This window comes from Crocodylus siamensis, chromosome 6 (assembly GCF_052110815.1).
Source record: "Crocodylus siamensis isolate JL-2025a chromosome 6, ASM5211081v1, whole genome shotgun sequence".
NCBI classification, from domain to species: Eukaryota; Metazoa; Chordata; order Crocodylia; family Crocodylidae; genus Crocodylus; species Crocodylus siamensis.
In genome coordinates this window covers 31,427,482-31,451,895 of record NC_143400.1, presented here as the reverse complement: position 1 = coordinate 31,451,895, position 24,414 = coordinate 31,427,482, and the positions used below count along the sequence as shown (strand labels likewise).

Genomic DNA, 24,414 nt, shown 5'->3' with positions numbered 1-24,414 from the left:
CACTGGAGGGCGAGAGAAGGGGGTCTGACCCAGGTTCTTCTCTCCCCTGCAGCCTCCAGCATTTAAAGTCAAGGAAGCTCTGACACAGAGGGCGTGCCCCTCACCGCTGGGCTCAGTAGCTCTTGCTGCTCCTTTCCTCTAAGAATGTGTCCCGCCCCTATGGGAATCCAGCTAGGCTCTCAGATGTGCTGGCAATCAGTTCCACCCCTGAATGGCACACCAGGTGAAAACACTGCTCTGTACCAGTTTTGAACTTACTTGGTCCATGTCATTCCCTCCTAGTTCTTATCTGGGGGGAGACAGTCAAAAATAAATCCCTACTGACTTCCTCTTTGCCATTCAGTATTGGGTAACCCGTACCTTGTTCCTCCCTCAAACCTCTTTTCTCAGCTGAATAGGCCGAGTCTGTCTTTTCTAACCTGGACAGCCCAGGACTTTCACAACTCCTAAAACAAGTGCTCTCCTCCCAGCGTGGGTATGGCCTGAGATCTCACCATGGCCAGAGGGAACACAACAAGGACCCAATGGTGAACCTCAAGAAAATGGGTGCTGGCATGGCTGCTGACCAACTCCAATGGTGCTGCAGTCTCACCTGAGCTGCGGCCTGTTTCGAGGTAAAGTGTTTTGCCCTTGAAGCAGGGGAGAGAGAGCAAAGAAAGGGAAAGGAGAGCAATCTCAGCCTGCGGTCTACTCTGCACTGGGGAAAAGACCTGCAACTTCTGCTGATCTGTGGCTCAAGGACTGGACTCTTAAGTCACCGCAAGCCCATCAATGAGCCATGGTGGAGATTATCCTCAAAACTGAAGGATCACTGCTATCACCGCTTACAATCAGTTGCCCTTTTTCTCTTGTGCCACCTCTAGCCCTGAGCTTCAGAACAGTGTGGAATGGATTGTCCCAGCTCCTTCTCCATGCCCACCACCTCTAGGTATTTGCCTGCCAATGCTGCTCTGCTTGCTTCCTGTCACCAAGAACAAAACCAGCCCCAGATCTAGCTGTAAGGCCACCTCAAGTGTCTTCAATACAACAGCCCAGCAGAAGGGTGCTGAGTAGAGTGCACAGACTAGAATGGAACAATGTCAGCACAGCAACAGGCTCTAGTTTGGTCACCTGGTACATAACATGGGACACAAGGATTGTGTCAGATTAGCCATAGTGGAAACCCTCTGCTCCCTCCCAGGGCTTGCAATGTGGCGTGGAGCATTCCTCTGAGATGATTCCTAATGAATCTAAGTCGTGATTTGGCAATAAAGCCAGTGTAGCAATAAAAGCTAAATGGCTGCACATGATCTGCTGCTTCTGTAAACTATGCCTTGCCCCATTCTTGTCCTGACTTCCTAGACCAAGGAGCCACCTAATGAGACCTTCACATGACGACACATACAATGCTAGGATAAGTGTTTGCCTCATTAGCAATCTCCATGTGTAAAAGAGCTACTGCCACATTGTTTGAGATCCACTTTGAAATACCCTGCAAAAAAAGAATGCAGTAAAGATAAATGAAGCCATAGGAAAACACCATAGAAAGTAGCATGCATGTGAAACAGCAGAGAAAAGCACATACCTGTACTAGTTTCAAAAAGGGTAGGAGGAACCTGCAGCAGTGAAAGGTAGTCAATCCTCTGCTCATTGCTGTTGTTGCTGAGAACAGCTTAAGTCAGATTCAAGTGCTGCTTAAAGCAAACAGCTCTCCATAAGAAAGCCTATACTACATGTGCTTGTTTCTTATCCCTTTATAAGTCTCCACTCCACTCCATTATTCAGATTTTCAAATTCAGTCTTTTCCACTGCCTGCATTTCCTCCAGATTAGCTTTTCTGTTTTGTTTTTGATATTCCAAATACTTTGCCTCCCTAAAGACCAAGAGATTATTTTCTATTTTGATCCCTCTTGCCCTCATCCATTTTCACTGGCATTTTCTCCCACAGACCTTATCTGGTTACCAACATTTACTCCACTTCTTTCTCCCACTTCCCATCTTTAAAGCACTGATCCTATCCTACTTCCGTATGATGGCCAAGTGTATTTCAGAGGCTAATATAATTTGCCCTCCAGCCAGCAGCAAGCAGCCAACTCTATAGTCACTCATGACACAACACTTTCATTAACTTGCCCATCCAAGAATACACAGTTAGGCAACAACAAATAAATAGAGGTTTGACATCAACATATAGCAGTTGTTTTGCAAGGAAAATACATTAGAGAAAAGATCTTTAGGGATCTGTTAACCAGGCTACTTGCAGCAGTGACTTCAAGCTGCAATGGAAGACACAGCTATTCTGCCCCATGGGAAAGACATGCCACTGGTTTCCCTTCCTTCAGCTTTCCCAAGAAAAATCCAGGGCTTGGATGCCTCTCAGCAGTTAGGGATGCAGGTGAAGCCACTATTATCGTTAGCTGCAGGAGACTCTGACACTCAAAAACATTATTCCTAGACTGCCCCAATTCAAATATTTCATATTAAACTACTGTCGCTCTGGATAGGCTGCTAGCATTCCTTAGTTTGCCCTTGTTTAAGCTGTGGTGCCGGACACATTTTGGAGTATTGCAGCAAGTTTAAGTAAGTGCTGGACTAGGAAGCATTGCTTTCTTGCATTGATGCGGAGTCCTATATAGAGGATTATGCTCAGTGATCTGCCATCTCTGCCCACAGGACAGGGCCAAGACATGCTGCTACGCAAGCAGAACCAGGCTCTTGTTTATGTGACAACTAGGCTTTAAGCAGCAAGGGCAATGAAGATAGTGAGAATTTTTATGACCTCATGCTGATTTAGAGAAGTTTTTGGCAAACAGAGGAGCCTTATCTAAAGCCAGCAGAGAAGAGACCTTGATCAACTGGGTCCTCTTGTATATTACAGCTCTTACTCAGCACAAAAAGTAAAGCATTGGAATTGAACAGCTGTCTTCTATCTTAAGGCTGCTTCACATAGAACACTGGTTATAATTAGTGCTTTATTTCCCAAACTTTTCAGTAGTTTGGGGGGTTTTTTAGGGCTATTACAAAAGAATTTGAGTCTCCCCTAGATATCAGGCATATTTTTGAAGGTACAAAGGTTTGGCCTACTCGCTTTCAGCTAGTAAAAAAGTTTCCACTGTCAGTGTTAATCTTGTGGCTAACGCTACTGTTGTTTGACTACGTGGCATGTTTTAAGGTGCCCACGTTTAATTTGTGTGGGTGGACTAAATCCCAAACCACTCTTAGTCACCAAGGGCTGGACATGTGACTTTGATCTTGGACTCTTTCCTCTGCTGGGGAAAGGGAATAGCCTCATGTTGTGTTTGTTAACAGTCACTGAAGATGCAGGTAAAACTATAAGACATGAAGATTGCAGTTTTGCAGGAATCTCTGTTACTAGGGCATCTATACCGAGCTTCATTTTTTAAAAAAGGCAGCAACTAATTTTCTAAGGCAAGGAAGATTTGCACTTAAAGTCTTAGAGGTTTAAAAGAGAGAGTCACTCTCAGCCCACTTGGCAATTGCAAAGCTTTGAATGAGAAGTGGGGTCCATATATCACTGTAAGAGGGAAGATGAAAGGCAGTAGCCAATTAAGGCACCGTTAAGGTTTCCCAAAAAGGAGAAATACAGCTCACTCTACTCCAGAGAGCTAAGTACACATGCTTAGGACTTGGCTCATGTCACTTCGTCCTGTAAGCATTAGCTGTGTTTGCTGCAAGTGCTTACCCAATCAGAAGTGGGAGGAGAGAGAGGCCACACAGCTGCCTATAGGAAAGGAGGTGCCCATCAGTTCATGTGGGCTACACCAGGAAAATTTTCAAATGGCTTTGAACCATGCAGTGAGTGCTGCCGCCTACTGGAATGTGCAAGAAATGGTACAGAACAATCCAGGTATTTGTAAAATGCTTGAAAAACCCATAGCAATAATAATCTAGATGCAGAGAAATCCATGAAAGGGTGAGGCCCTACCAAACTTACTTGTTTCCCAGCCAGGGCAGTGCATTCCATTTAAGGGGACTGAAAAAGGGCCATGCACCTACCCAAACTCCACGTAAACAATGCTTGTAAGGACAGGGACAGCCTGTGCCAAGCTTAATGCTTCATTAAGCTCCCTACCTTGTTTTTCATAGCACCTTAGGCCTTTAATAGCAGCCCTGAAATTGATACTGCTTAGTCAGTTATGCAAATACCCTGTATGCATCCAAGTGGAGTACACTGTAGTTAAAACCTTTGTACTCCATGCTACCCTGAAGTTCATGAGAACATGGATTACTAAGTAGTAAAGAAAGGGTTAAATAGGGTTGGAAGCAGCTGATCTCAAAGGATCAATGGTGTGTTCCAGCCTGTCCAATAACACATACTCCCAAAACCCTTTTGTTAATCCCTTAAATCTTGTTTCTCTCCATAGTGACATGCCCCACCATCAGGCAAATGACTGCCCAGACACATTCCTCCATACCTTCCCTGGCACTTTATTCCTGAGTGATGCTACTGTTATCGAGTTAAAAAATGGGGGGAGGGGGGAATATATACACTGCTTTATTGTATACATCCAATACGGTTAAAAATAAAATAAAAACAAAAACAAAAAAAATCAAAGCAACAAAACGCACCACATGGAGGACACGAAAAATACAGCTCACAAAGAAATCCTGGTAGGAAACAAAACGAGTGTGAGCGCTTTCAAAACCAATGTTTCTACAAAACTGCATTTTTACCCTCTCTTCCTGCATGGCAGATCAAGTGTCTCTGGACTCGTCATAAATAAGCTGATCTTGGTTTATGGAGGGAAGCTGAGGTCCTGTCTCTGGAAGCACAGCACAGACGCCGCAGTGAGACAATTAAATATTAGCCACCGATGTTGCGGAGGTTGTTTTTCACAAGTAACCAACCAGTCTAGACATCAGGCAATAAAATCCAAAGGTCTGTTGAATCCACCCTTTCTGTTCATGTACTGCCTGCAGTGGGAGGGTGGGCAGGGTGGAGAATGGAACAGAGAAATATCAACATTATTAGAAATGAATTATCTGTCCCTGCCACGAATGTCAGAAATCAATTTACAAGACAGTTATAAAAAGATACTGGGAGACATCTCTCAGGCTGGCTGTAGTTAAACTACATACCCTGCTACAGACCCTAGCTGGTTTATTAGTGATGTGTATGAAATAACTTGGGTAGTTTTAACTGACAAAATCTCCTGTAAAGGTGCTAGTAAGCGCTAATTTTAGCTACAAAGGGTGATCTGAGCTCCCTATAACGGTTGATCACTGATCAGGCATACACAAGAAGTGTTTGCTGTAGTGACAACCCCTCCAATATACAGCCCAAACCTGCCTCTGCTGACATAAGTTTATAGCTCATTGTGCTTGCCAAAAATGTATCTGGGCAACAACCCTTTTCTGTTGGTTCAACTGCATTTACACTAAGGTTTTTGCTGGTATAGAAGTGTCAAAAAGGCCACACCCCCCTTCACTGACATCAGACTAGCAAACTTTTCTAGCCAACACTGGCCCAGACACTTGAAGACCACAAGCAAGGCTGCATCTGTTCAAGGACTACAGTCCCTCAGCTATCAATTCGGTATGTTCCAAGGGTGCTGAAGTTTAAAGACATGCTGGGGGTGAGGACAAAGGGAGGAAAAAAACCCCCTAACAAGTGATGCAGTCACTTCTAGCAACAAACAGCAGCAGAATACAGGTGGGGAAGGGCTGGCACTCTGTCTTTGGTGCCATTGCTGCTCAGGTGGGCAGGACAAGAATTTTAGTTGCATCTAAACAGAATGTCTGTGCACCCTAACTCTTTGTTTCTTACTGCTTTTTGCCAGCAGCACAGGATTTAAGTGGGACACCACAAGTATGAAACTCGTATCTGTCCTGGCTCTATAGCACATCCTTAGAGGCACGACCATGAAGCAACTCCTGTATCAATGACAACCGCTCAGGAAACAGACCCAGAAAGCTATTCTTCCAGCCAGGACTAAAAGCCTTCTCCAGTTCACCTCCTTCCCATGAGACTCTAGCTCTCTCTCAATAGGTAAGCATAACCAATATTCCCATGTCCTAATCTGGTCTACTGGGTTTGAGTGGCAAAGCCACAAACCTGTACTTTCTCTTCTGCGACACGTTGATGGCATAGGCATTTGCAGAACCATCCACTTTCTTTCCCTGAAAGACATAACAGGAAAAAATAAGGTCCAAACCTCAGAATACTGTACAGAGAACTGGTAAGAAGCTGAAGAGCACTGTTAGAGGTGGTAAAATTAAACCAAGACAGCTAACCCAACAGAACCCTGTCATTAGGAAAGCCAAGGAATTTAATAAACTCAAGGCAGGTTAGTTTTCGGAAAGCAGATTAACAGAACTAGCACAGCAAACTATTTTTAGAGACAGCTGGCTGCAGGACTAATTGCTTTCTTAGAATTATGCACCAAAGTATCTGTCCAAAGCTGATCCATAGCAAAAGGCATCAGCCTCTGAGAGACCTTCCCAACACACTGGTGACAAGGCTCAACCTCACTTGTCCTGAGAGATAAAATGGGATTACAACGCAAGCAGGTGAAGCTGCTAGCCATGACCTGTATGAAGATGTTCAATACAATTACGTATACAATCAGTACTGGCTCTAACGATGTAGTTCTGTGGGCAACACTTCTGATGCAAGGTTTCAAAACATGTGGGTGCATTATTTCTTAACAGTCCAGAGACAGACATGCAATAGGGACTGATTATGCCCTACAATGAACTGCAGATGTATTCAAGAAAATGGCAGGGACTTCAAGTTCCACGTGCTATGGAAAACACCACTCACTTTTGTTGTGTCAAAAGTTGCAAATCCCATTAACTTCATCATCTCAATTTCTTCTTCCGTCTTCCCTTCCAGATCTTCTTCTAAAAAGACAGTAAAAGGCAATATGGAATGTGTAATACAACAATAAGAAAGTTTCCTTGCCTCAGGGTTGGGGTGCACAGATAGATAGGACAGAAGCATGTGAGGAAGATTTCAGCAGCACCCGATTTTAGTTATCTTGACTCAAGCAATTTCCATGGCAACCACTGCTCTTCTTAACTGAATTAATGATGCCCAACAAGCTCTCTAAACACTGAGGTAAGATACACAAAGGCTCAAGAAGTTAGGACAACATTCTCGCACCAGTAATTTGCCGCTCCTTGGCTTTAGTGTCTTTGACTTCCTTCTTTTCTTCCTCTCGCCTTTCCTTAGGCCGGCTTGGGGAAGAGGAGCTGGATCGGTGCCGTCTTGGAGATCTAGAATTCCAAACAAGGACAGGTTTCAGTGGAACAGCAACAGAGGGAAACGCTGCAGCAGTCAATATTGCAATGAGTGCTAAAAATCGAATCCAGAGACCTCTGTTGTAATCCTATCTGCCACACCAATAAAGCCCGACGCTGTTACACAGTGTTACAAGTGCCCTCTGGTTTCCCTGCACTCTGCAGTTCTGTCTGAATTTACATGCTGACTTCGCAAGAGCTCTGCAGCCAGGACCATCTTTCTGTCTTTCATGTATAGTGATAAGCAATGCAGAGCCCAACACCATGACTGAGTAACTTAGACACTGTTGCAATAAGAAATACAAAGGGAAATAACTTTTCCCAGCTAACCCCCGTTAAGTAAGTAAAGACACCGGATGACCAGTATAAAGGCTTCCTTAGTTTCCCCACCTCCTGCTCAGATCAAAAGGCAAAATGGTCTCTCAGCTGGGTAACTGATAACTCACTACCCTGCCAATTTCATGGCAACAGTGATATTGAATAGAGGAGAAAGGAGCTGCCAGCCAGAAACCTACTCCATTACCCTTGGAGGACAACAGCACTCTGCCCTCACCTGGATCGTCTCCTGTGCGGCGAACGGGAACGACTCCTCCTCCTGTCCCTTTCCCGGGACCGCGAGCGCTCCCTTCGCCTCCTTTCCCTCTCCCGGGAAGTGGAACGAGAACGTCTACGGTCTGAGGCAAGCCAGGATCGGAAGGAAGAGAAAAAGAGAGGGTTGGCGAATCCTGGTCATCTTGAACTCGCTGCTTTATTATGGCTGTAGGAAACCTCTTGGCTTGGAACAGAAGACCAGGTTTATTTAGTATTTAAAATGCTGGGGATGTCTCCCCACATACGGGACTTGCTCAGGGGTAGGAAAAGGTGATCCTACAGTGCAAACACAACCAGAGGGAAAATGCACAATGCTCTGGGCAAACGGGGCCCAGCCCAACCCAGCATCACAGTTCCTCCAGAAGCTCCTGCTGAGATTCTGGCTGCACAACTCCCCACAGCTTTCTGTTCACACCCTCTCCAACTGCAGCCCCACCAAGTCCCCGGACCTCCTTGTCAACCTCCTCCTGGCCCTAGCCAAACTGGGCTGGAAGGAGACTCTGGCCAGGGCAAATCACTGGGGGCTGTGGGAACATTTTCCTGTATCTCACCCATTCATGTGTCCAGGCCAAGTATCTCCAGGCTCCTTAGACTCATCTGAGGACCAATGGGTGCTGTCAGGTATAGCCTGCTCAGTCCTCCCCCTTGATGCACTCATTATGAAATCTACAATCTTGACTCCTTTCCCTGTTTTCATTTGTCCCAAAGAATCGATTGCTACATCCTCAGCGGTCTCTTTCTTAAGGAAAGCTTACAGTTTTATTTGGTAGGCCTGGGCCTACGCTTTGCCGATGGTGTAACCAACAGCTCTGACCGGAAAGGAGGCTCTGGCCAGGGGGACGCCCGGGGACTGCAGGGCTGCCCCCGTCCCGAGGCCCCGGCTGCCGCTTGGAACAGCAGGGGCCGACAGTCCTCCCGACCGAGACCCGAGGGACGGCTCCCCCACCCCTGCCCAGACTCATGCCTAGGGCTGGCTTCTTGGGGACCATCCTCAGCGCCCCCTGCTGCGGAGGAGGGGCTTGTCCCCTACCCCCCCCCCCCATACAAGGGTGGGGGAGGGGCTGCCACTACCCCTTCTCCCCCTCCGGGCTGGGATCCAACCCCCTCCCCAAGGGGCGCACGGCACAGACCTGCCCTCCGGGTGGAGGCACTCACCCCTGCGCGGTGGCGAGCGGGACCGGCTGCGGCCCATCCCTGCAGCCCGAGCGGACTTCCCGGATCGCGGGCCACGCCGGAGCCCCGCAGGGAGATCCTTCCGGGGCGAGGTCCGTCACTTCCGCTCCGCTGGGGAGGGCGTCCGCCGCCCACCCCTGCGCACCTTGGTTCCGGGGAGGGAGGGTTCCGTCCTTCGTTGGGCTCGGCTCGGCTCGCGGCCGCGGGGCTCGGGCCCTTCGTGGGCCTGTGCTGCTGCTGAACGCGCCCCCCGTGGAAATAGGCAGGCGCGGTTCTTTGGGCACACGTGAAATCTTGTATTAGACTAAATACATGTTTGGGGAAGCCGTTCTTTGCAAGGTTTCGGGTACAAATCCCTCCTTCAGGCAGAGGGAGAGTGTCTGAAGAAGGGGGTTGTACCCGAAAGCTTGCAGAGAACGCTGTGCGCAGCCATTTACTTGGTCTAACACGAGGTTTCACCTTTACCCAAGCAAGCTCGTCTGCCCACGTCCTTGCAACCAGCACCTCCGTGGAAACACACTTTGGGGGCGCAAGCTGCAGATGCCAGCACCCAGCAGCAGTTGCCTCCACGTAGGTGCCCAGGTCATGACCTCGGCTCGGGCGACTGGTGAGTTGCAAAGCCCTTCTCGCAAGCATGCGAGCCCCGGCCCTCGGCGGCTGCCCAGCGCCCTGCGCAGCGAGGCTGCTGGTTGGTGCCTACCAGGGACACCAGGCACAGTGTAGCGCTGCATCTCATGCCATGCAATCACCACCCCTCTGCCCACTGCAACTGGCAGGCTGCGTCCTTTCCCTCTGGGCAGTCTTCCCCTTCACCCCGGCTTCTCCCTGGCTGCATCTATGCGAGACACCCCACAGGGCAGGATGGCTTTAGCACCATGGTTTCCCGTGTGAAAGCTCTGGGGTTATCTTGTGAGAGGGGTTTGCACACCTAACAGTGCTAACACCCTTGAAAGGATCTGGGACTCTCTTGAGAAACCCTTTTGAATTGATGCCTTAAGACTTCTGGTTGGTTTGCTCCAGATACACACTAGGGATCTCAGGAGGTTTCTCCTAAGGGACAGAAACTATATTTGCATCCTTGGATCAAGCTTTTCTTTTTCTCTCTGCTCTTCGTGGTGTGTCCTGCATCTCCCTCACCCTCCAGCCCTCAGGCAGCTGGTCTATAAGAAATACACTGCATTTCTTGGCACTATTGTAATACTGTTGTAAATTAGAAGCGCTTCTCTAGCCTCATGAGCTGAATCTTTCCCTTGCACGTCTGGGCTTCTGCTTTTACCTCTCCTTGGGTTTCTTGATTTTTGACTGGGATCCAGCCTCCTACCCTTTCTCTGGAGCGCTTGCAGCCTCTCCAGCACCTGACATATCCATTGTGCTGCTTTCTAAGCAAAACCAAGCCCTTCAGGCTGCCTCCCAGCCATGCACAGAACATCTGCAGCCCTCTGCATGGCCATGATGCTGGAAGCTTTACTTTGTGCAAGATCCTGGGTGCCCCTGGGCAAGAAAAAGCCAGGGGCTGGGATCCCCAAGTCAGGATGGAGCTGAGCTGCCTGTTCAAAGCAACCACCACGTTTGCAAATGTAAGTGGAGCCTCCAGCCCTCGGCAAGCCTGCACGGGACCACAGAGCCCCGAGGAGCTGGGAAGCCCTGGCCCATGACAGATCCCCTCCGGGGCTGCTTCAGCATCACTCTGACTTGGTCCAGGGGCAGAAAGCTGAGGGGTCCCAGGGCAACTTGGAGCAGACAGGAGCTGTTCAGTTGCTCCTCCATGCCATGAGTTGGGCAGGTCTCGGCCTCAGCAGAGGAAGGGGCAGAGAGGGAGCCACTAAGCAGGCACTACCTCCTCACCCCCCTCTCCCAACCTCCCTGGAAAGAAAATGCAGTGCCAGGCAGGCCAGAGTGTTACCGTGAAAGTTTATTCTGTTTGCTGCTGTTCTCAAAAGGGGGATAGAGCAAGGGGACAACAAGCCTCTGGTCCTGACCCTGGGGGCAGCTCGCTTGGCCCCCAGAGAGAGCTTGGCCCCAGGGTTGCTTTGATACAGGAATATCCACTCAGCCACGAAGAGCGTAATACAGTTGTCTGGATGCAGGGACATGCAATCCTAGCAGGACTCCCACCCCGCGGGGCCAAAAGTCTCCCAGGTCCCACTGGGAGGGTCTGCATGAAGCCAGCGGGACGGGCACCCAAAGGTTACGAGCCAAAACCGATACAGAGTAAAAACAAAAGAAAAGATAACTCGAAAACGGCAATGGAAACCCAAAATCTGGATGTCCCCACGTGTGGAGAAAAGAGTAGACCCACAGCAAAAAAATAGAGGCTTTCAAGTAGTAATGCACAGATACAGGTTACCAGAGCCTAGGTAGCAAGAAAGTTATTTACACCAGAACCCAACGGTAAACTTCACAATATTAGCAAAAGGCCAAACACAGGGTCATATTTACAGACGGAGACATGATAGAGCACTTTCAAGCAACGATTGTCAGACACAGACAGTTCACTTTAACAGCCCAACTGCTATATAGAACATTGTACCATACTTAGTTTGGTTATCGTTTGTACACTGGGCAGGCTCCCCTGGGCTCCTCCGCAAGCGAGTGAATTGTTGCCCTCAGCCCATCTGCTGTGAGAGGCAAAGCGTAAAGAGCTGCATTTTCAAACCAGAAGGATGGAGCCAGGCTCACCCATCAATCAGAAAGGGAAATCTGATGCCATTTGGGATATCCACTGCTATAAGCTGTCACCTGTTTCCATTGCGGTAGCCACCCTGCTGCTGCCATTTTTCTCATTCCACCATTCCCCCTGCAATGATTTCTTTGCAGAGCTGCTCTTACCTAGGACTTGCATGGTTGTGTGGGGGGGACCACTGATTTCCTGTGACATCTGTTTCCAGAGCACAGCTGGCATCTAGATCAGTAATTCCCAAGCTAAGGATCACAAGCCCAATCGGGGTCATGGCACATACAAGTGGGGTCACGAGCCCTGTAGAAGTGCAATTGGGAAGATAAGAGGTTGCACGCTGACTGGGAGTGGTGTCATAAACCTAGGAGCAGGGTCACAGGCCCCAAAAGTTCAGAAAACGCCTGGATTTTATCTCGGAATCAAGCTGACCACAAGATGTGCCAATGCATGTACCATCTTGCAACTACAATCCCAGGTGACACACATTTATTTTCCTGTCCTATTTGGCATTTAATATGTGTGAGGTCAATGCCATGATACTTTATAGAGACAAAGGTAAATAGAGCGGACTTCTGGACCAAAACCTATTGGGAGTGACGTGTCTCAAGGCATCAGCAGACTTAGCTCCCTACCACAGATGGCACCAAGCCTCTTGTGAGTGAATGCATATCTCAGCAAATACAGTGGGCTTCACCCTGCCCTCTGCTGAGATCCAGTTCCTGCTGTGAATCACTGACTTTAGTGGGTGCTGGATTCACACCTTCCTTTGGTTTGAATAACTCCATAAGCTTCAACAGCATCACACAGCATTGGTAAGGGGAGAATCAGGTAAGACAGCGATGGGCATGTTTTGCACCTGCTTATTCCAGTGCTGAATTGGGCCCAGGGATTTTATTAAAAAATAATAATAAATCTAGCAAACAAATTTGAACAGGAAGCGTTGGGTCTACTTTAAAATACTGGCTTAAGACAAGACAAAGGAGGGGCCTATTTGGGATGGTTCATGGTGCAGGCCTCTGGCTGTGAATGTGAGAGTGAGAACAAAATCCTTGGAGTCCAGGGAGCAGAGTATACTAAACTACCTGGGGTGAAAAGTCCTCTGCAACTGTTACAGCATGTTTCTGGGTGGCTGCTCAAATCACTGAATAACCGTGGGTGTGAACTTGCAAATAAGAACTTCAGACTAAGGGAGGGCTTAAACAAGCTCTCCCCATCTTGATACAGCAGCCCTCCATGCCCTGCCAGTTAGCATCCTGAGCCTGGCTGCCTGTCAGTGTAAGGCCCCTGATAGCCCTAGATATTTCAATTGCATACCCAGGCCGTGTACTATGGGGACGCAGCCACCACCAGGCTGCTCCTTCCTTGCTAATGCAGGTGGGCAGGGAGTGAGTGAAGCAGGCAGCATAGCTGAATCAGCGTGCAGAGAGAAGCAAGCTGCCTGAACAGTAGGACAGATGTCTTCTTTCCCCGTTCCACAGAGGAAGCAGGGATTCAACTGGGACTCAGATAGGTCTGGGGGCACAGCAGCACCATGCTCCTCCTGACTCAGGAACCACCTTCTCTAAGACTCAGGAGAGCTTGCGATGACAAAATGAGACCCAAAGCATTGCTGCCATTGCTTCACACTGAGATCTGCACTCCTGCCTTTCAGGGAACAAATAACCATAGATCAGTTCTGTAATTGCAGTGATAATTAGGGGTATAGTTCAAGATAATTATATGGTTATTTATGCCTGGCAGATTACATGGTGCAAGTGTTACTGCGAGCAGATGTAAACTTATAAATGAAAAACCAGTGAGTGAATAGCATGTAATTGCAGGGGGTCATTGTTCCCTATTAACTTGAGTGCATCTTTTCAGAACAGTGAAACTAAAAGGCAGCAGAAGCTCTGGCCCTTCCTCACTGACATGGGTCTTGTTATGTACTAAGGAAAGTGGTGCGTTAGGCTTCTTCATGTTTGTGCCTGGAAATGAAACCTCTGTGCCTCATCATAAGGCTCATTCTGAACAGTTCTCAGCACTCACGGCTCCCACTGTCATTGACATCTATTCTGCTCTTCAATGCTGATGCCACAGCAAGTTCCAACAGCCTTGAAAGTCAATGGAAAGATAGCAGAATCAGATTTTCCATAGGTGTAGTGGGTGTTCAGAGGCTAACATGAATGTACAATGAGCCATTGGTTAGGAAGACACAGGTCTCTTCAATACTTAATATTTAGCAATACAATTTCAGTTCCAGCTTAAGGTCAAGTCCAAGGGCTATTATCTGAGTTTGTCTTGAGGTATAAAAGAAGGGTTCAGATCCAGGCTTCACTGACACTCTACAATGTTCAGATCTGGGAATTTGGGTAAGCCCCCTTTCATGCTATTTTAGCAGAAGCTTGTAAAACATTTGTGGGGCACAGGAAAACTCCCTGTGGCTTTGAAGGCAGCCTACATGCAACTCAGGTTTAGTCATTCAGGCCTTTCTGCACTTCCATGCAAACTCATCCATAACCAGTGCTGAACATAAAATCATGATGTTTCATAGGAACGTAACCATAATAGATCAATGATCTGTGTGGATGAGGAGTCCATCTCCAAGAGGGGACAATGTCAGATATTTGAGAGGAAGGAATAAATACCCTTTCATTGTACCTAATTCAATACTTTCCCATGGGAGTTCCAAGAAGAGTTTCTCCCTGATCTCAGTTGGTGACCAGCTTTATAATGCTCATATAACTTAACAATAATATCTATAACCAAGGTTGCTTTGAAAGGTGGACTCCTGTACCCCAGTTTTGCCTTCCTGTACAGGCCAAATTCCCATTCATTTCAGTGGTGGTTCAGTGTACGAGAGCTGAAAATCAGAACTTTAATTGGCATTGACATTAAAGCCAATATCCAGCATGACATTTCAGTGCAGAACCAAAACACACAAGTGAAAGGAGTGGCGGCGTATATTGATTTTGTGTTATTTTTTAGCTAAGGTAAAAACATATCTAGCACATTTGAACCTGCAAGCTGGATTTTGGCTTTGGCTGTTTTATATCATAAGAACCTTGTTATTGAACACAGTGTCCTGCAGTTTAGTAAACTGGAGTAGTTGCCTTGAAGGGGGGTGTTAAAGATGCCTTCTCCATCTCCTGTGCTGAATTCAGAAAGCGGAAGGTGTTTGGATGTGGGAAGCGGGGTGTGACTCATCTGTTTAGGGGCAGATCTTTTGTTCTGTGTTGGTACAGCACCTAGCACATCCGGCATCCCCAGCATTTTAAATACTAAATAAACCTGGTCTTCTCTTCCAAGCCAAGAGGTTTCCTACAGTGCACCAGGTTGGAATAGCACAGGCCAAACCAGTGAATGCAATGAAAAGCACTAACAGGTCTCCATGTCACAGCCCTATCCAAGTGTGACAAGGTTGTCATTAATTAGCACTGCAGCGAGGAAGAGCAAAGTCACATTTTCTACAGGCTTCTCCTTTTGTGGTGCTTTTCGGTTCTGCAGCAGCTATCACAGGAGGGGGATTGGCAGCGTGAGTTTATGCCAAACTGACAAAGTAGCACTTAGTGACTGTAGTTTCCTTGGTTTTAAACAGAACAGATGGTTTCTCAAGGCATTCTCCCTCTCCGTTTCCACCACGGTCTTTATGGCAGGACACAAAAGCTTGCTTGACGTTGTTGGGCAGGGACCTGCGTATTCCCCGGAACACAATACTTCTTTCCAAGTGGCCTAATTTCCTATTTCATCCCATGCTGCAGCAAACAAAGCCTAAGATATCTTGTCACCACTCCACACAGAAAAAAACTTTGAAAATGGCTTGTTGGCTTCATCGGAAGATTGCCATCCAGGAAGCAAAAGGTCACGGGCTCATCCCCTGCCCTTTGCTTCTTTGGAGATCAATCCTGCCCACTTTTGATTTGGATAAAATTGTACCATCACCCTTTGAGTTACACAACCAAGTGCAGCCATGTGACTAGCTGGGACTGCTTGGAAGGCTTGGAAAAAAATTGGCAAATCAATCCAGTGCATCCTGGCTGTGCCATCATGTGTCATGAGGTGTGTTCTCAACTCTGCACACAAAACTGTTTCTAAAGGTGGCCACCTGTGCTGTGAAGAAAGCAGCGTGTGGGAAGACCTCAGCCCACACAACCTGAAACGACTTGGATTATAAGTGCTGTGACAAGGTGGAACTGCGGGGAAGGAAAAAAGAGAGTAAATTTATCGCTTGTGAAATAATTTGTGACTAGCTCATCAAGCAGAAAAATCAGGTCCACAGTCATTTTTAAGCTTGGTTACTTCCTCAAAAAGCGGTCAACAGCAGGTTAATGGGGAATGGTACATCTTGCTCCACGAGCACCCAGAAAATTCGCCACATTTCCTCCAAAGCGTAGGTTTTGTCTCCATGTGCACTACACAAGAGTCTTTTTGAGTCTCTCAGCGCCTGGTTCTACCTCAGCACAAACCATCCGAAGTGAGGCAGTTGTTAGCTGTGGTTAGGAGCTCCCTCTACTGCTCCGGTGACCTTGGTGGGTAGGGGAGTAGGTGGGAAGGAGCAGGAGGAAGGGGCCTGGAGAGGAATCAAGATTCAGCCTTCTCCTTCTTTTTGCTCTTTTTCAGGAAGGAGGGGGTCCGGAATTTCTTCTTCTTCTTGGAGGGAGATTTGGATGGCGACCCTTCTGGGGACACGGGGCCACTGGTAATTGACTCTGTTTTGTCCTTAGGGGTGTCTGTGTCAGCATCTGCATTAGTGGTCATCTGGCTTATTCCTTTGCTTAGGATTTCTTCTGCAGTTTGGTCATCGTCTTTTCCGTTCACCACCACCGCATCCTGCTGTTCCTTTTGGACAACAGCGGTGGTGTCATTGGGCGGCTGGCTGGAGTCGGCCTTTTTATCGCCTTCACACAAAGGAAAAAGAAAGACACAAGGCGTGAGGATTTATGGAGGCAGAATCACAGCTTGCATTAGTTGGGCTGCTGCTACAGGGCCATTGTTTGCCTTAGGGGGGCAAAATATGTAGGAAGTGGTCTTAGAGGCTGCAAGCAAGTTAGAAGCAGACATTTTTTGCCCTGCCTTCTGCATTTATTAAACTACCAACCCACCAGTGAGGATAGTCCAGGTTGATACTGGTTTGAATGGAGGCATAATTTGGCTTAGGGCATAAGAAGCATCATAAAACCTGATTTCCCCTTCGCTTACACCACATCAATTCCCCTGGGCCTGGTTACTCCGTGCTTCATGACACGTGCATTTTTATGTCTGTTCAAAGCAAGTGTGACATGAGTGTAAAACACAGGTGTAAAAAGGTGCCAAGATGGAGAATTAGGTCAATTGTTTTGCAGTGAACTATTGCTAGCACCAGCAAGGAAGAACAAAGCAGCTCATGAAGTTCACAGTCTGGACCTTATCCTCCTTCCAATAAGCCCTGTGGGCCTTTATTTTGACAACTGGGTCTTGCTAGTGGCTTGCCTGTACCAAGGTTTCTCTCCTGATATAGCTGGGCTGGTAGATCTCCCCAGTGGAGTGGCGATGCGGGCCAATAGGTGTTTTTCTACCAGCATAGCTCAACTCTCTTCCCAAATGACAGAGCTAAGCTGACCAAAGTCTCCTCTCTCAGCCTGGCTGCATCTGCACCAGCTATGGGATGCAATGGCTATGGGGGGGGTGAGCTTTTCACATCCTCCAGGAAACGTCCCTAGGCTGGCAAATGCTGTAGTGTAGACCTTGCTTAGTTCTTGCTCTGAAAGTGGAACCAGGGCCCTGATGGCTTGGGACAATGTCTTTGGGAAGGACACTCTTACCCACCCACATGCCGAAATGATTCCTTTTCTCCTAGAGTGGAGAGAAAAACCTTATGCATCAGGGTCCCTCAGCGGTTTCGTTTCCTTTATCAAATCTCAGTCGAGCTGGAAGACTCTGTCTGTAGACAATAACAATAATCTCACAACACCTACCACGCTAAGGCTGCAAATTCCACCTCTAGAATCCAGAGGAGGAGAGCTTATTGATAACCTAATGCAGTATCTACTGGATGCAGATTAACTAAGGACCCTGAAAGCACTCTGGCCTGTTTATTAAAGGTTCTGTGGCAGGTGAACATAGGCATGTGGATTTCCTATTTTCTCCCACACCCAGTCTTTCCTTCCAATATCACAGATGCAAGAGTGACTTCCAAAGAGCTCCTACCAAAACATACCTTAGCAACCTTGATTTCCTTCAGGCACTGAGCGTGAGCAAAAGTCTCTCAGGAAAATATAGTTAAACAATAGCCAGCTTGTCTCTTTTTCTCCTCCTCTTCTGTCCGGTTTGTATTTTTCCCCTTGGATTTGTTATCATATTTACCAAGACCTTTGCCATTCACACACAATGATTCTATAGCGCCTTTACCCTCTCTGGGTTTGCCAGAGGCTAACCCCACAAATCAGATTTTTCAATACAGTATCTTACTCTGGGTCAGCAAAATATTTCATACCATCTGAACTTGCAGCCTGACCCAGGATTGCTTTTTTTCCAACCTGATACTTCAGTTCTCTCACACAGAAGAGTTGTCCTGACTCTAACGGGACTGTCCTTGGGAACGTGCTGCTCTGTGGGAGGACAGGTTGCAGAATCTGATCCCCAGGAGAAAACAACGTGTAAAAGATATTATTGCCATTTCACCTACCCCAGGAGATACTCAGAGCTATGAAGAAGCCAGACCACTGACTTAGACTCTCAGGTTCTTGTTTAAAAACCACCAGAGCCACCCGTGGCTGATTAGATTGGTCCTTGCTCTATTTACATGTAGCATTTAGTTTACTTTGGTATTACAGTACTGGGACCTGTTACCACTCCTGACCATTTGGGGATGATGCTATCTCTACAGATTTAGCATTTTAAAGAACATTCCATACTGGAGACTTCCACCTGCAGTTTGGAATGCGTACATTGGAAAACCCAATTAAGAGGGGTTACAAAACTATGCCTGTCAAAGCAGCAGCACCCACTGTATGCATATGACACCTTGGTTTGCAAACAACGCTAAGAAAACATGACCTGAAACCTCAGTGAGTTGACATCAGCTTCACTGATTTCAATAGAGCTACAATAATTTATTTCAGCCAAGACTCTGGTCCTAAGCATTAGGATGTGAGTAGTTTCTTGTTCACTTTCCCCTCTTTTGATTTCCCATTTCTGCCTCTGCAGGATGGTGTTGTATTTGCCTACATGAGTCTTGTAGTTCTGCACCAGCCCCAATGTCTGTGCTCCATTCTGTCCTTACACTTACACCTCAGGCCTTGAAACCTGCCCAGATTTCAGCCTCCTGCTTGCAGGGAGGGAACTAGGTGGCTGATTCCAAGAGGTATCTGCAAAATTGAAACCTGTTTTAATTTTGCTGCACCCACCCCCAAAGCAAACAGTTGGTTTCCACCAGACTCCTGATTATGTTTTTGAGGTCTGCTTCTTCCACACTGTTCTGCAGGGCACTCTGGATATAAATTGTATGTGCAACAGCAGAAAGTCAGAGGCACAATGGAAAGCAATGGGAAAAGACAGAGGAGGTGTGAAAAAAAAAGCTGTTGATGGCAAATGTGAGCAGCTTAGCTGGCTAGTTTTGATGCTGGCCATTTGAGCTCATAAGATACTTCAAATGGTGACTGCTGGTGTTTGGAAAGTGTGGCAGGGAGACAAGGCAAAGGTCAGCTCTCAGATCAGCCCAATACATATCAGCTCCCAACAGTCTATTCCCCCACCGGCCACAGCTCCCCCTCTGAGCAGGGGAGAAGTTCGGTGACTAGGGAGCAAAGAAAACTGTCAAGAACTCCTGGATAGATCCAAAAGCACAATTTTGCCTGCGGGTAGGAAATTACTTCGACAAAGACCTGAAGCTACAGCTCACTCCTGTTTACAGCATTCAGAACTAGTGCAGGATGGAAACAAAAAAAAGAGAGAAATAAGAGGTAAAAATGAGGCAGAAAAAATGAGCGAGAGAGAATCCTCAAAATCTCAAGCAGGAAATACTGGAACAACTCTCCCAAAACAGTCCATAAAAAAAAGCGGGAGAAAAATGTTAGGAAAAAAGGTCCACCTGAACTTGTTGCAAAGATCTAGATCCCAAGTCTAGATGGTCAAATCAGTATGCAGGCAATGTAGCTGTGATCTTCCAAGTGCTAGTGTTTACACTAGATGCTACAAGAAATATTCCTATAGAAACACAATAGATATGAGCCTAAGGTCTGAGCGTCTAAACAAAAAACGTGCGGGTTCTAGTAAGCTTGCCCACATTTGAAGACTGGGCCCTATTGGTTTCCAGTTAAAAGCTGGCCCCACTGGGAAAATGGGAACCTGGAATAACTGATCACAACACTGCTGTTCCATGGAGTTGCTTCCCAGCTGTTTTCCCCAGTCACCCACTTTCCTGTGAGAAGTACCCCGCCTCCCACAAGGTGATGGTATGCGAGTGTAGAAAACAGCCTCTCTATACTTACTACAGTGACAAGTATTCAGAATCAGAGGTAAGTCCTTTGATGAAAGCAACACATGGAGGAAAGAGAAAGGAAGAGATTGTGGAGACAGACAAACACCAACACAGTGAGACACAATGCGACACAGTGAGAACACCAAGAACTACACCGCTTTCTGGGCTGCTGCTGCCCATGGCTGTTTTGTTGTGGGTTTGGGGTTTTTTTGCCTACAGCACCGTCAGATGCATTCATTATTTCCAGTGCTCTCAGGCGTGCAGTCTTACAAGCATGCTGATAACAAACACTGACAGCTCTACCCCCAGGATGGCACAGACATTCACAAAGGTGACTTGATTTGATTTGTGCTATCCAGACCCATCTGCTTGGTGGCCAGTGTGGAGAGAATTTGGTGGTTTCTGTCCCTTTCCCAGGGAGGGGGGAGCATCAAGTTCACTGAGCACTAAATGTCCTCCTCACTGTCCAACACATCTCAGTGGCCAGGGAAATTACATAGGTGCATGGAGACTGAGTTGTCAGGTCAAGGTGGAGGCACCCAGGTGAGATGACATAAGAAAACTTGTACTGCCTCCTCCTAGGCTGATTGACTTACATAAATGCAGAAATCTGATTTGGAGAGCTACTTTAAACCTTCACCGATACAAGAATGCAAAGGTCTCATTTTTAGAGAAGGATGGTATATGGAGACAATTTGGATCGAGACCACCTTAGACTCCACCCAGTCTCTTTCTGCATCAGTTCCTCCTTTCAAATTAGAGCAACACTTCCTCTTGAATTGTTTGTCAGGACCAAGGCTGCTCAGAATTTACAGTGGTAATAAGCCAGCCACCTTCTAGCAATGTAACACAGAACCTCTCTTGTCTTTCCACTGGTGGAAGGTGCCTGCTTTAAACCTACAGCATGCCCATGCCTTGCTGCAGAGTTTGGAAGGTGTCAGCTTTCTCTGTGGATTCGTGCCTCATGTATACTGTGGGCACACCCACCCATTGCAGCAGCTGTCCTAGGCTGCAGGCACAAGTGCTCCAAGTGTCTTCATGCAGCAGAACGGTGATAACATGACCTGGCACACAAGCCTAGCTTACCATCTGAAGACTTAGTGGGGGATAGGGGTGGGCTCTTGATTGGAGACTTTGTGGGGCTTTGCACTGGGGAAGCTGATGGAGACTTTCCAGGAGAAGCCAGAGATTCCTCCACGCTGGTGTCTTTCTCACCTGGGTAAAGAGAAGACATTTATGTGCTGCGGAAAAACAGGATCCCAGCCAACTTTACCTGCCTGCTTAGCTTCTGAGTAGGGCTGGTTGGAATGGGGTCTGCAAAGGGACATTGCAAAATGGAAACATTTTGCAGACATAGCTGAGTTCTGTCAAAAAGAGGCATTGGGCTTTTGTGAGAGAAAGAGATACTCCATATACCAGTGAGTGGGGTATGAGTCAAGATGGAGATGGAAAAACTTTGCTCTACATCAGGCAGAATAGGGACCTGAACCTAGGTTCCCACGCACTTTCTAGCCAAAAGCAGGCATTTTTGCATAATTTCATTCTCAGAGAAACATCTCAAAACTTTTTGTCTCATTCCAGTGAGGGAACAAAACCAAACATCAACACCTTAAAAGCTACCAAAAAACAGAGCCTTTTGTTTTGCTCTGCTTCTGAGTCACATATTTATACCAACTCGCAATACTGAAGAAACCACTGCTGTTCCTCCCCACAGGAGATTTACCGTCTAGTCCCAGTTCCTTTCTTTCCACTTCTTTCTTGTATTCCTCTAGCTCCTGGTCTGTTAGCTGGCTGAATGGGTTGGGGGGTTCTGGCTCAGCAGGTATCTCCTCCTGGAGTCCATCCTTTGTCTCCATGTCTGCTTTGGAAGCCAGCTGACTCTCTGTAGACTGAAACCAACCACAACATTGTAGTGTCTGCACCCTAGGGCTGGTCTTAAAAGCCAATTAACTATCCTAAGCACCTTCTTGTGTCACTAGCAAGGTTCAGTTTTCCTAGAGTCAAGCACACTGTTCAAGCACGTGCCTCCTGAGGCCAACACAACCCTTCCTTCAGGTCCCAATGGGAAACCATTTTTGGACAATTCCACCTTGCGTAAAAGCAGAAGAGATTCTGGGAGACTGGTGAGGAGATAACTCCTCTGGGGTATGAAACTTAGCTCCATGTGGCAGAAGTATCCCATGAGGCTGCTGCAGGGGGAGGCAAGCTACCAGATACATCAATGTGCATCTCCACTTGACATTGCCCTCCATGGAGTCACAGCTCGGAGAGGCACTTACATTCTCACCAAGACTTCATGAGCCCCCCTGCTGTGCCTCTGCCCTGGTTCCCAGAAGTACTCTCCTGGTACCCCTAAGTTGTTGCCTTCCACTGTGCCTGCAGCTGGTGTCTCAGACTGACCCTTATAACTAGAGAAAAGGGGCTAGCTCAGATTAGAGGTCCCTTGAACTTGGTGCAGTAGCAGAAGTTGTGTGTTGGATTTGAAATCAGATCTGAACCTATTTGCTTGTAACGTGCACAGGGCTGCTGACTTGGTTGAAGGGCAAGGAAGAGGTTTGCTCCCAAACAGTCCATCCCTATTATTATGAAAAATGATACAGGATATGATAAATATGCTATATTGTTAATGTAAGTACCGGACTTCTGCTCTTCTCTGCTATCACACTGGCTAGCAGCTGAGACTGGGGTCCTGCTGATTTCACATCCTGGCGGTTCTGTTCTCGAATCTGTAGGCAACAGATAAATACACAAGTCAAAGCTGATGTGTACCAGAAGGACTAAATGACTTAAGGAAGTAGCAAAAAACAGAGTGTGCCTTGATTCACCACTGCTTTGGTGTCATTTGCATCAGGGATAGGAACAAGTGACATAGCACCAGTTAAAATGGTAGCACCATGCACTCATGTGTGGAAGTGGATGTTCAGTCCCTGGATTCTCTTTTCTGCGTTGTTCACCCAAATCCAGGTTAGTTCAGTAGTCCCTTAATGCTCTTACCATCTGGTGACTGTTCCATTGGCCAGTATGGAATGAACCAGCATGTTTCTGTCTAGCACTTAGTGCAGTGACTCTCAACCAGGGCGTTGTGGCACCCTGGGGTTCCTTGAGATTCTTTTAAGGGTGCTGCAGGGTGCCACACACACTGTAAGGTGTACAAATGTGATTCACAAGATAAACCCCAAGATTTCAAATAGGAACCCATTGTGTTAAAACTATTCTGACCTGCTGTGGTCCTTCTGAGTTCTTTGCAACAAAGGAATGGCTTTATTATTTTTTCTGTAGTCAAAAAACAAATGAAAGTGAAGGGCTGGCATTTTCTGAGGGTGCCTAGAGTCTATCAAAGGGTGCCTTGAGTCCATTAAGGCTGAGAACTACTGAGCTGGTGGCTAGCTAAGCTGGGCATCACTTTGGCACTCTGGAACCTGTGCTGGCTGCTTCTGAACTGAATGGATTACAGGAAGGTGGGTCTTTCAGGCTGTGACTGAGTGGTATCTACAAGGTGTTATCTACAAAGTGATGTTAGGGAAGGGATATGTCTTGCACAACTGCTTCCCACACTAACTGCTCTGGAAGTACGTGAACGACTTGGATTTCTGGAGATGCCTGTCTGGACCCCTTCATGAGCACTATCTTTCCAGATGAAACATTTAAGAGAAATAAGACAAAATTGTCTCATCTCTTGCTTCCAGATGTTTCATTGCAATGGAACCTCAAAGGACTCTGCTGTATCTCAGTCAGCCCATGAGATCTTAATTCTTAGGAGGCCATCAGGATGTGGGGATGAAGCCATACCTTGTTTCTCATTTCCAGCACTTCCTGTGGGTCGGTATAGAGAGGCACAAATTGGTTGGGATTTTCAATTCGGATGGGGGTCCCACTGCTGCCTTTCTCCACCTCATCGGCCTTCATCCACTGGTGGACAAAAAGAACAGGAAATGTCAGGGAAAGGGAAGAGAAAATGGATCAAAATGAGACCCACAATGCCATGAAGACTGGGAAAAAATATGACCCTTCATTTCTGACCCAAAGTAGACTTTTGGACACTCTAACATTAACGGGCATTCCCGTCTGGGCTCTTTACAGCTTTTCTGTTTCAAATAAAACTGAAATGCTGCCCTTCAAAAATGTCAGGACAAAAAAATCTTTTTTTTTTTTTTCAGTATTTGCTTCTTCCCACACTCCCTGCTCCAACACATCTGAAAAGACTTGGTGAGATGGACAGAAATTTGTGAAGTTGACCCAAATCAGCAATTGTGAGTGGAGGAAAAACACCCTTCAGCTGTAAAATTTCAAACTGTTC

The 24,414-nt window shown here is 47.1% G+C and overlaps 2 protein-coding genes and 1 long non-coding RNA gene across 4 annotated transcripts in view; 1 reads left to right on the top strand and 2 right to left on the bottom strand.

The window, feature by feature from the left end:
- Positions 1-4,477: 4,477 nt before the first annotated feature.
- Positions 4,478-9,129, bottom strand: SNRNP27 (small nuclear ribonucleoprotein U4/U6.U5 subunit 27). Its single transcript, XM_090051625.1, has 6 exons — positions 8,989-9,129; positions 7,796-7,916; positions 7,106-7,218; positions 6,764-6,843; positions 6,056-6,120; positions 4,478-4,914 (listed from the first exon to the last, which is right to left on the bottom strand). Exons 1-6 carry the CDS (start codon positions 9,023-9,025, stop codon positions 4,860-4,862), a joined length of 471 nt encoding a protein of 156 aa, XP_089907751.1. The 5' UTR covers positions 9,026-9,129; the 3' UTR covers positions 4,478-4,859.
- Positions 9,130-9,230: 101 nt separating this feature from the next.
- On the top strand, positions 9,231-24,409 carry LOC149862157 (uncharacterized). Its single transcript, XR_016442943.1, has 3 exons — positions 9,231-9,613; positions 16,280-16,358; positions 24,275-24,409. It is a non-coding gene; the product is annotated as an uncharacterized LOC149862157 (long non-coding RNA).
- The window catches only part of ADD2 (adducin 2), an 80,123-nt gene continuing 66,623 nt past the window's right edge, over positions 10,915-24,414 (bottom strand). For both annotated transcript variants that reach the window (XM_090051623.1, XM_090051624.1), the window contains exons 11-15: positions 23,907-24,026; positions 22,754-22,843; positions 21,841-22,006; positions 21,204-21,332; positions 10,915-16,557 (exon numbers count right to left, since the gene is read on the bottom strand). In XM_090051623.1, coding sequence (XP_089907749.1) covers positions 16,241-16,557; positions 21,204-21,332; positions 21,841-22,006; positions 22,754-22,843; positions 23,907-24,026 — 822 coding nt within the window. In that variant the 3' untranslated portion in view covers positions 10,915-16,240. The remainder of the gene's footprint in view (positions 16,558-21,203; positions 21,333-21,840; positions 22,007-22,753; positions 22,844-23,906; positions 24,027-24,414) is intronic.

Coding starts and splice junctions, on each gene's coding strand:
- SNRNP27 (XM_090051625.1), bottom strand. CDS start 9,025: ATGGGCCGCAGCCGGTCCCGCTCGCCACCGCGCAGGG. Junction 6,844..7,105: donor CAAGGAGCGGCAAATTACTG/GTGCGAGAATGT, acceptor CTGTCTTTTTAG/AAGAAGATCTGGAAGGGAAG. Junction 4,915..6,055: donor TCGCAGAAGAGAAAGTACAG/GTTTGTGGCTTT, acceptor CTCCCACTGCAG/GCAGTACATGAACAGAAAGG.